Below are 12,332 nucleotides of genomic sequence, written 5' to 3'. Positions count from 1 at the left end.
AGACTACAGGATGCATGTGCCACTTACACATATATACAGTGTAGGTAGACAACACACAGGCTGCCACGAAGGAAGCCCCTGTTTTTATCAGCTATGGGAAAAACCTAAAAGTGAGTCAGCCTTTAGACAGACTAAAAATAACAGTACTAAGGCGGGGAAAGCTTTTAAAAGGCTGAGTCTTGCAGCCTCCACTTTTATCTGCTGTCCGGAGATGTAAACACTGCTGCACAGATAACATTGTGTGGTGGAAAACAGAGCATTAAAGGAGAAGGTTGAAGGAAAATGCTGCGAGTCGTCTGCTGTTAAAGAGACAGAGGGCAATAATTGCACATAGTCAATTTGGGAGTTTGAAAAGAACACGCCTCGCTCCAATGCATAAAGTTTAGCTGCTAGTAAAGTGTATTTAAAGGTTTTATGGGTGCATCTGCTTCGAATATATATAGAAAAAATACCATCCATCCATCTACCAATGCAACGCTTTATCCAAGTATCTTTCTAATGAATGCGCTGAGTGTACTCTCTGGCCCCGGCCCCTTTCCCTCAGGATCAACAGGTCTCTTACACAAACGGACATATGGCATTGTGGGACATGTAGTGTTTTTCTTCTTCTTCTTTTTTTTAAAATGGCCATGTCAGGAGGCCTTAAAGGCCACAGCCTGGACACTGGTCTTTGCTCACAGGGTGAAGCTGATTGAAATTCTGTTCCTCCCGCGTGGCCGCCTTGGCTTCGTTCCACAGCGCGATGCTGCAACCTATTTCACACTCGACTGCTAAGGAGGGAGGAAACCAGAGAGAAGAAACTTGGTGTGGCAGCAAAAGTCCAAAAGGAGCATGCAGAGTCATCTGCTTTATCGTCACCCTCCGACTGACTGGAGAAGCCTTTTACTTGGAAGTGAAATGGGAAAAATGTTTATATTGCCTTACTTTTGATTTTATTTGTTTTATCTTCCCTTTAGTGTCTTCTTTTGGAAGCACAATGAAGTTTATTGTGGACATTTACATTGACTCTGCCGTATTTAAAATGTATAGTTTAGACATTAATATATTTGCAGTAATTATCAAAAGAATTATCATCATAGTGTTTGTACCCTGTTTGACAATACTTAAGTACTATCTTTTAAACATACATAAACGAACTCTAGCTTGTAAAGGAGGTTTTCGTAGAACAGTGAAGTTTGGATCAAAGAAAAGGACAAATGACTTATAATTTTGTGTATTTCTGTTTATGTGTGCTTTTACTGCATTGGCAGTGTTTGAACATTGTTAGTTCAAACCATGACACAGCCTCCACTGTGCTTTACAGACTGCTGTCGACACTCACCTCTCTCTCCAGCCTCTGTATATTAAGAAGAATTTGAACCAAAAATCTTAAATTTGAGTTCATCACTCCTTCACGACCCGTTGCCACTGATTTTCAGGCCAGTTCATGTGCAGTTTGGCATACCTCAGCCTTTTCTCCTTAGTTCCCTTCCTTAACAACAGCTTTTTGAGAGCTAATATTGCATTGAGACCATTTCGGATGAGATTAGCTGAAGCGAGAATGTGCTTCTCAGGTCCTGTTGTAGGTCTTTGCTAATTTTTTCTTAAGGACATTTCTTTTAGATAATGTTAATTGGCTGTAGACAGTTAGACAGTTTAGGCCTGGAACTTTTGTTCTACACTTTCCCCAAAAATGTAAGGACACAGTGCACATAATACAGTGTAAAAAGTGTAAAAGTAGTCAATGTCCAAAGAAAGAGACCCTGGAGAATGTGTGAACCAAAATATAAGAATATAAGAATTTAGAGGTGACTCAAGACATTTGCACAGTACTGTATTTAATATAAAAATCTAAAGCATTAGGCTCCTTGTTCGGTGCGTTCACACAGTTTTAAACATGTGAGATCTACACTGACAAACCCCCCTCCCAAAAAACGGTGACACAAAAATCAACCCAAAAAACCCAACATTTTTTTTAAATAACTCAAATTTGTAATTTGCTAATCTGCCAGTTTTTTTATATTAGTGTACAAACTTGGACGGTGTGCAGCATTTTGTTTTCCGACATTGTAATTCCCTGCTATTTGTTAGCGTCTTTGTATCCGTTTACTTGCTTGCATATTTTTTTGTTCTTTTTATGCTTTTATGCAGGAAGTGGTCCAAATGCTGCACGAACGCCTCAAAGCTGCCGTAATGAAACTCGGGCTCTTTGTAAACAGCATTTCTGTCTTACATGTCTTGGCTTTTAACAAGGCTTCCTCTGCTGGAAACTGCTGTGATTTATTCATCTTTTTTTTCCGCAGAGATGTAAACAAATACAGCTGCGGGTGATTCTCCTTTTAATTACACAAAAACAGAAACATAAGAAAATATCCAGAAAGCAAGACTCAAGCTTATGGCAAACGGCTTTGCTCTGTTATGTCTCCATCGGACACAAACTGCATCGTGGGTAAAAAGAAATGAGGTTGCTGTGAACTGAAGTGAGCTGTAACTCCTAAAGCTTGACAGTGCATGTGTATTCTGTAATTTGTGAAATCTTTTGCAGGGTCCTTGGTTTATTTTAACTTCAAAACAGCAAATAAGTTGCTGTGCATTTCTTCTCTAAGTGAACTTTTCACATCTAAACAGATTTTTGTTAACAAAAGTTATATTTCAGACATTTACAGTCTTGTTATGATGCAGTGTATGGCACAGAAAAATTGGTAATTTGTATTTATGCTGCCTTTAGATGTTCCCCAATGCAGCACATTGCAGTGATGCAACAGTGCATCTTGTTACATGCCATTTTCCACTTGACAGATACAGTACAGTAATACAGTAAGTTTAGCGTCCCACGTTGTGCATGTTCTCATAATATTTTAGAAGTTTGCTTCTGTTTGAAAATGAGTCAACTGGAAATATTAAAAGTCAACAGGAGGGGGTTTTTGAACCTTTGTTTTTCTGGTTTGACCTACTGAAATGTGTTATGTAGTGTGTTTATAGCACTTAATATCATGTTAGCTTAATTATGAGCTAGCTAGTTTAGAGAACATTTGTTAGTAGAAAAATCTCTATAGATTTTATCTCATAAATATGCCTGACAAATTTAAGGTTTTTTAGACTGATGTTGATATTTGGTGATTTAGAAATCAGATTCACAAAGCATATATTATACGCAGTTATTTATTAGTCTTTAATAAGATAATATAACAGTGCTGTTTAAGAACAATCTTGTTATAATGGTATAATAAGTGCTGGATTACTGGTTTGTGCTCTGCCTGACTCTGCTCGCATCAGCTGCTTGTTTGTAAAATTTGAAACACGTCTTGCCAACAGGGAGATTGCACAGCGCCCTCTGGTGGACAAATTGCACAACATCTGCACTCATTTTTCAAGGGTGTTTTCCTTTTGTAATGTTCCTTTATCATGTATAATGTTCATTTTGGATAAAAAAAATACAAATTACTTTTTATAGCAAAACTGAGCTGTAAATGAACACAAATATACAGGCACACACTTCTTTAATTAAGTTTTTTAGGCTATTCTTAATATAAAATGAACTTTTCTTGTATATGATTGTAATTTTTATGAGGCAGCATTGGGAATAATTTGGGGAACTGTGGTTTGTTGAACCATAATCATGAAAAGGTGACCAAATGTCCTGTGATCTGTGTAGATGGAGCAAAACTGCACCTGCAAAAACAAAGAAAATAGGGCAACATTGCAGGTGCAAGTTTAAAACCAAAAGTCATCATCTGGAGAAACGTGGGCAGTACGGTCTGTAGTCTAACTTCTGATTTCTGAGCTGCGGTTTTGTGCAGTGCTATGTAGTAGGAGTAGTGCTAACATTTATTATAGCTGTGGGGTAGAAGATAGTGGTAGATTTACAGTTACAGTATGGTTAACCTCGCTGACTTTTGTTGTTTGCAACAATCAGACACTCTCAGGTTTTCTCGGTAGAAGGCTTTTATTGTCAAGCCGTTTCAGGAAGCAGACTTAATGCACATGGCTTACACCTGCTTCTACAAAACAGATCCACTCAATCCTCTGCAGCACTTTGTTTTTTCCTCTGTGATGCTTTAGGTTAAGGTTTCTTTTAACAATATACACACGGATTGTTTTCATATTTTTATCACCTGAATCTGAGTCAGATGTTTGCAGACAGAGAAGACTGATTAAAAACCTTAAAGCAATATCTCGCTCAATTCTTATTGAGCTCCGTGGAGAGCACCGAGCCAACTGCTGCCCAACTAATCAACACTGCTAATGTATAATACTGTAAATCCTCTTTGTGGTTGCAGAACATTATGTTACACAGCTATTTCAAGATTGCAGGACAGAGACGGGCAGGCAGAGAGACATCGAGTGTAACAGTATCCTGTATGCTGCCAGATCTCCTGTAAGTGGATAGAATAAAATATAGCTGCCTCTTCTCCTCTCCCAGCGGAGCACTGAAGGAGCTGGTTCGATGCATCATCCTGTTCCCCCCTCGCCCCGGAGTTAACTCTGGATAACTGCAGGCTTTTGCTGCCCACGGCTGACAAATGTAGCAATATATAAAACTGCCCAAGGGATGACGTCTTAATAAGTCACTTATTCTCACTTTGCAGTCCTAAAATAGAACAGTAATTGAGAGGTGCACATATCTCAGTTACTCCAGTAAAACCAGAATTAAAGAGCTGTTTCAATCAGATATTGTCTTTTGGAATTTGCATGCAAGTAGGTTTGCATGCAAGGTTTCGACAAAGAAATTTGTGGAAAAATAGTATTCGACTCAGAATACCCAAAAGAGGTAATATTGCAAACATCTGTGTAAACTAGTTCCATGTGAACCTGCTAAGTAGTTTGTTGTTTGTATCTTTCTCTGTTAACAGGTTGCCTTTTCGAGAACGAGCTGTGTTCACCGTATGAGATCTGCGTCAACGGTAAGCAAGCTTTATCTAAGTACTACTAAACACATATCGATTGCCGTATACATGAAAAGGCATTACAGATGGTTTCTGATGCTTGGGAGGAGAGAAAATATACTTACCCTAACACAGCCAGTGTTAGGGTAAGTAAATCTAGATAACAGAGAGATACCCTGGGTATATTGAACTTGTTAAACACCAAAATTATTAAAAATTTGTATTTCTGATGCATCTTTTATGATCTCTACTCAGAGCTCTATGGCAAATTTTGCTATACCTAACAACTAAATTACACCTATATTCTTTGAATGGCATTTTTTAAATCGGTGAGTGATTATGAAAAAACCCATTATGTTTTTCATGTCTTTTTGTTCTGCAAAATGCTCTGAAACATTTGAATTTTCAGCGCTTGAAAATGTATTAGCCTTCGACTAGCTGGTTAGAAATGCTGATCTGTGAGTCACTGTGATATTAAATGAGATTTAAGCTGGTGAAAAACAAAATATCAGATTAATATGAGAGAAATGAGAACAAGTATTCTGTTGCACCACTTATCACTCAATTATGCGTTATGATTTTAGATATAAAGTATGTCCGATATTACATGATGGAGTTATATACATATTCAACTCCCTGGGAGGGAATTAGCAATAGACACCAAATGATTTTCTTTATTCCAGGTGACAAACATGTTTATTTCTGCTTTGAAGTTGTGTATTTTAAGATGAGTACTTGTGATGATTAACTCACTTCTGGGGTCAGCATCAAGAGGCCGTTGATGGAATTGCAGTTTTCTGTATTTACGTGTGTAATTTATCTTTATAAACCTGGAGTTTGTGCTCAGATTAAGAAAGCACCTGGACTTTAAAGAGTTTATATTTGAACTTGGTTCAATTGTGTTTAGAGGCTGATCAAATTGTAGTCAGCAGGCCCCCGAACAACACTGTTGTCCTTAACAACTATTCAGATGTTGGCTTACTATTCACATTATGCAAACACGGTGTCAGTGTATGCATTATTAGAAAATTCATGCTGCCCTCTTTAGAATCAAGTGTTGTGTTTTATAATTACACACAGTCACAGCTGCCTTACTTTTTCCTTTGCTGCCTCTCTGGCTACGAGAGGAAAGACACCCCTGCTGAGAATCAACCTAGAATTTAAAAAAAGAAGCCCAAAACCTGAAAGCCGGTCACAGAAAATGTCTTTTTGAATCCTGGAAACGTTTTTATCTCATACTTAACTGGGTCTGGTGGGAAGATAACCACGTTACCCTGCAGAGTTCATTCTAGATCTCTCTATGGCCAGCCTTTTGTTTTCTGTAACCACCGATCATCAGGATGCATCGGTTTACTGGGAAGCTATCAGCTGTGCAGAACAGGCCTCCCTTATCAACAGCTCTGCAGGATTTAAGGCACAGACAGAGCCAGCAGAGATAACAGAATGGAATAATATATGTTATGATGTCATTAAGCATGTGAATGGTCTGTTAGGAGGTACAGGTGCGTACCCAGCTGACCGGCAGGGTGTGTGTGTGAGAGATTTATTAGCTTGGTCATTTCCTGTCTTTTTAAAATGTGCTCCGTAATCTTATTCTGACAAAAAAGGAGGGAGTGAAAGACAAAGCGTGTGTCTCCTGTGGTGAGAAAATCATTATGTCCACGATGGATTTTATATTTAGCTGAGCTCAGGCGGGCTCTCCGTCTGTGTTGTTGTGACTGCCCCCGGTAACATCCGTCATGTGTCATCTGCAACATGTAAATTGGGTCTCAAAGAAGTGATGGAGGGAAATGGCAGCTTTACAAGTAAAAACATGTTGATGGCTGTATACAATAAATAAACTGCATCATGTTTCTTTTCTTTCTATTTTAAGGTTAATTCAATCTAAAGCAGTAAATCTTGTTTTTTTGACCCGATGACTTGCTTTGTCAAAATGATGTAATGTTGGTGGCTTATGTGCGCACTTTCTTTTTGTCTTTTTATTAGATAAATATGTACGTTTTCATGCCTGATAAGGAGATATTGGCTGCGCCAGCTAAAACTGTGCAGCATGATTTAAGCAGCAGATGAACGCACATCAGAACAGTTCAGACGAACTTTTTTGGCTTCCAGCTAAATCTTCAATATCCAAGCTTGTAGTTTTCAGTTATTGGTAAGCAACTTTCTCTGACTTAGACATAAAAAATATTCTTTTTTTGTGGTTACGTGGCAAAATTACAGTACTAACAGCTAATTCACTATTGTACTGAAAGACGTTTGTGTCCTGAATTGTAGAATATAAAGTACAAATTTTGCTTTTATCTTGAGCTTAGCTTTACATTTGTAGAAGTTCATGAGTGGGTCTTGTATGGCGTGGGAATGGGCCCTGACCTTTAAGTGCTTGTCCCATTCTTTGGTAGCCCCTAAGCATATTTATGTATGTAATCGGTTTAGATATCTGTTTGTCAGCAGTATAACGTCGGTCGTTTTTAAGATATCATGTTTAATTTTTATGGTATGGTAGATAACATCAACAGTTCGAGCTGTGGGAGCGGTGGGTGTGGGGTCTGGTGCGTGAAGATAGAATATGATAAAGGTTATTTTTCTTGTTTTGTTTATATCTAAAATTTAAAAGTAAAAAATGATGAAACTGAAAACAGCTCGAGGTGATTTAATTTGGGTGAAAATCGGGTCAAAGTCAAGGTCCAGTTCACGTCCTTCGGGGGAGTTGCACTCTCCTGTTTTTCTGTTTACCAGCATACAGCTTTAGAATCACAAACTGAAGACCATAGACAAGATTTTTTAAAATTGTATAATTACTGTTTTTATTTTGGTCATGAGAATTTGCATAATTATGATGAAGGAACTGACCTCCCAGCCCATTGTTCCTTCAGTGGTGCTGGTTTCAGTCATTATGCAAATGTACTGTTTATAAGATTGGGGAAACCTGCAGTCAGCTGAGACTGAAGAAGTCACTTGGATGAGTGACGAAACGTTTCTCCCACAAAACGCTACGTCCAGATGAACAGAATCAACCTTTGGAGATACTGTTTTTATTGACTTTACCAAGGTTTGGTCTTTCCGTATCCAAAACAAAAAGCATTATTATTTAAAAAAAAAGGGGGGGGGGGGGGGGGGGGGCAGGGATAGATCAGTAGGTAGAGTGGTGCCTCATGATCGGAAGGTTGGGGGTTCGTTTCCCCTGAACAGCTACCCCGAGGTACCCCTGAGCAAGGTACCGTCCCTACACACTGCTCCCCGGGCGCCCAGTGGCTGCCCACTGCTTCACTGAGTGAATGGGTTAAATGCAGAGAGGAATTTCCTCACGGGGATCAATAAAGTATACATTATTATTACTATTATGATAAGCCAGCAGAGCACTGTTCCTCTGAGGTCTCATGGTGTCTGAGGGAGCCGTGTTGAGCTGTGTTGGACTGTAAAGCGTTTTCAAATGTGATGCTTACATGGCGAAGCATGACTCTACATGAGAAGGGTTGACTATGGTTCAGGAGGTAGAGCAGGATATTTAACAATTGGATGGTTTTGTTCCATTCCTGGCTGCTCCAGTCTGCAAGTGTCCTTCGGCAAGATACTGTGTTCATCATTAGAGTGTCAATGTTAGATAGAAAGCAGTTAGATGTAGAAAAAAAGTGCTTTTGTGTGAAAATTGGGTGGATGAGACATCCATTTACCATTTATAAGTTGGCAGTATTGGCTGTTGAGCTAATATTCATGAGTCAAACAACAACAGCATCTGCTGCAGACCTGCAAAGTCTTGTGACTGTTTGGGACTCTTGCATAGCTGCGAAAAAATCTTTCCGTATCCGACACAAAACACTTGCCAGAGCATTCAAAACCGCCTTTGTTATGGTTCTTGTTACAGTAGGTGTCTCCAGGACAACATTTTGCAAAAAAGCATTCTCAGCAGGTCAACCCAATAATGGTCTCACTGTTTCAAATGGTAAAAAGAAGCAAAGTTGAACTTTTTTTCATCACAGCTCTGTAACTATGGTCAGACAGCAGCTAAACAGGGGGAGAAGGATCTCAGCTCTTCTGCACATTTCACTGGTGCACACAGTTTTGTGAAGTGTGTGGTTTTTTGCCTCACTGCCTTTGGGTAGTAAATACAATTTATTGCTTTGCCTCTTTCATAGATCTTTAGGAGCCTCTCGGCTCTCACTTAGATGGTTGTTTAGTGTTCACGGTGCTGCGTTTCTCCAGACGAAAAGGTGTCCAGCTTTTGAGTGGTCATTTCCCAACACTAACACGATGTGTTTCTCCTTATTTATGTGTTCACATCACATCTATCAACTTGGGCATTAAAATGATTTACTGGCATCACCGTGGGGGTGCTGTTTGTCAGTTTGGCCACACTGAGTTTGAAAGAGACTGAAAAGCTCCTCGTTGTTGAGTCATGTGAAGCGAGGCTGGATCTCATGGGGGAAAGCTACGGTGACTGCACCTCCAGCCATTGTTCTCATGCACACTGTGTCTGACCTGCCTCAATAGCTGCTGTCAAGCTGCTGCCATAGACAATGCGAGCCTGTTGTGTTGGTGATTGGCAGCTCAGGCTCTATGAAGACACACCGCAACTCTGATTGCCTGAGCTGGCCATATTCTCTTGGCAAGAAACAAAAAACACTGACTGAGCCTGATATTGTTTAGCTGAGGACATTGTCTCCCTCACTACATTTTTCTGCATCAAAAAGAAAGTGTATTAGCTGAAATGATATCTCAACACTCTCAGGAAGCAGGGTGTTCTTTTTACCTTACCACTGGGAACTATTTTAATGCTGGAAAAAAGTGACAGCTGCTCACAGATAAACACTATAAAAAGATGATGTAAAACAAAAGGTAACCAAGAGTTCAGGCTTTTTTTGTATTATTCACTAAATTTCCATGTATGTTTGTACACTTTTTTTTTTTTTTTTTTTTTAGATATTTATGACCGGAACAAGTTTTTTAACTCTCCTGACATTGGATCATAAAACCAGGAATAGATGTTTGCTAGATTAAATAAGTAATAATAATAATAAACACCTTCACTGTAACTTTCATTCATTGCAAAGTCACCCAGTAAGGTGAATTGGACCCTTTGTAAACTAGAACTGGAGGAGTCCAGAGCACCCCTGCTGCAGAACGTGAGCACACAGCAGGAAAGTCTCGGTTGAGACTTGTCACTCAGCAGCCCAAATATCAGCAACTCCAGGCTGTTATTTTTGGATAGCAGAACTAAGCCCCATCAAAATGAACATGGAGAGCGGCACGCTGCAATTTTAATCGGCATGGATAATGAAAAAAACACTAAAATAGTTTGTTGACTGCCCCAAAATAATGTTTAAGCTCTTTTCCTGCAGATTATACTTACAAAAAGTTTATCAAAGGCTTTATTAGCTGATCGATATACAGTACAGACATGATGAGCTCACATTCCCAATACTATTATGTACTGCTGCTAGTTCTCACTATGGTGAACTAGCAGCAGTGAATGGTTAGCCAAAATCTGTACACTTATGTCCATGCTCACTACGATAACCTGGTACAATGATTACACAAGCCTGCCACCGCACAACTGTCATGAACCTCTGCTGTGGACATGTGTTAGTAAAATAGAGCTAGTGGTTTAGATGTTTCTATTTTTAGCTGTTATGAAGGAGACAGCTGGCTCTTTGGGGACACAGGACCACCACCATCTTTGACTTTGCACAGTCCTCCTGTAAATTTCTGAATTATTGGATCATCATGGCTGCCTCTTTTACGACATCTGAGTTAATCAGACACAAACTAAGCAGGTTTAGCTTAATTATAAACAAGTATTGTGTCCACCACTCTACTTTAGTCTATAAGACTAAGGTTGCTGTTCGTTCTTCAACAATCATTGTCTGAATTGAGCTTGAACTCTTATGTAACATACAAAGTTTTATTTAACAGAGACCATTTAAGGCAGCTGTTACATGTTCAGTTTCCACGGATTGACGCAATATTCCACATTTCAGTAAGAAGTGATGATGGAGTCCGCCCACCTCTGTGGACTTTTTGCTATTTTCAAGCAAGTGACCTTGACATTAGCGGGTATTAAAGGAAAAAGGGCGGGCAAACTGAGCAGCACGGCGCAGCTTGGTCGGCGACTTGACATTTTCATTGTGATTGTCATTTCAGCATTGCCGCATTTAGAGCCAGAACATCGAACGCCGGGGTCAGCTTTATTACGCTGCAAAAAGTCCCTGTCACAACAACAGACTGACACAGTAGTGAGTTATCAGACAGTGTTATCTAAGTAACAGGGTCTAATTTACTCCCGTTGGAGGTGTGATCAGGAATTAAGTGGTAATATTATGAAAACAGGTCATTTAATCACTTCACGTGTCGTATACAGTAAACTGTCTAAATTCAATCAGATGCAGCGATTTAATACATAGCCATCTGTACAGACAGACATTTTTTGCAGTGTAGAGCTTCTGCTGGTGTTCATTTTTAGTCCCAGCATGCATCTGAGTCTGGCCATAGAGATAAGAGTGGCTGCTTGAACTTACAGTTTTCTAACAGTTTTTGAAGTAAGGATGCAACTGTGAGTACTTTAATAGAGTAATAATGTAAAGGTTGTATTTTTAATTAATTTATATTTTTATATATATTTAGTCCATTGACCATCCAAAAGCCAAATACTTAATTATTATGCATCAGAGCCTTACTGGATCTGAATTGGAAATGATGATTCTGGTAACCCATTTCATCAGCTGTTAATCAATTAATTTTATTTTTCATTCCTTAAAATGAAGCTGCCTACTCACAATCTCTACCTGAAGTTTTTCCAAGTTTTTCTTCAGTATTTGAAAAAGTAAAACCTCTTTGGCCCCAAAACATTTTCAGAAAACAGACCAAATGCACAACCAGCTTAATAAAATATTCAGGTTCAAGACTCAGTTTTGGCTCCGATGGATTTTAGACTCCTCCTCATATTTGTAAAACTTGCAGAGCTCCAACAAAAGTATTTCAATATAAAAGTAGTAACGAGTAAGATTGCAGTAAAACAACTAAACAAAATCAAAGCAGGAGATTTTTGCTTTCCATGTTAAAAGTGCTGTAGATAATAAAACTACAAACCCATTAAACTAGCTTCATTTTAATCCTATCATATTTTAATCCTATCATATTTTATTCCTATTACAGTCTGTTTTTCTTTCTCATGTTTTGTAGCTCAATATGAATTTTAGATATTAAGGATATAAATGTGTTATGTCCATCGACAACATCAAAGTGCTGAAATTATTAAATTGTTATTAAATCCAATATTGACTTTTCTTTTTGTTGAGGTTGTGTATCACTGAGCTTCGTAGAGCAACGTGTGGCTCCTTAGATGTTTTGCTTTCTTCACTAGGAGGTTGCAAATTTAATGAGATGTTGCTGAAAATGGCTCCACGCTGCTGGATGTGATTTATAAAGTGAAACGTACCTGATTGAATACACAGGTGAAAACCAGCTGCAGAT

The 12,332-nt window shown here is 38.8% G+C and overlaps 1 protein-coding gene across 1 annotated transcript in view; it reads left to right on the top strand.

Moving 5' to 3' along the window:
• Positions 1-12,332, top strand: part of LOC134616666 (receptor-type tyrosine-protein phosphatase N2-like) — a 218,249-nt gene that overhangs the window by 11,565 nt on the left and 194,352 nt on the right. Inside the window, exon 2 of the mRNA XM_063461604.1 lies at positions 4,833-4,883. Coding sequence (XP_063317674.1) covers positions 4,833-4,883 — 51 coding nt within the window. The remainder of the gene's footprint in view (positions 1-4,832; positions 4,884-12,332) is intronic.

The sequence above is a fragment of the Pelmatolapia mariae genome, linkage group LG18 (assembly GCF_036321145.2).
Source record: "Pelmatolapia mariae isolate MD_Pm_ZW linkage group LG18, Pm_UMD_F_2, whole genome shotgun sequence".
NCBI lineage: Eukaryota > Metazoa > Chordata > Actinopteri > Cichliformes > Cichlidae > Pelmatolapia > Pelmatolapia mariae.
The sequence above is the reverse complement of the archived record's forward strand: the minus strand, read 5'-3'. Positions and strand labels throughout refer to the sequence as shown.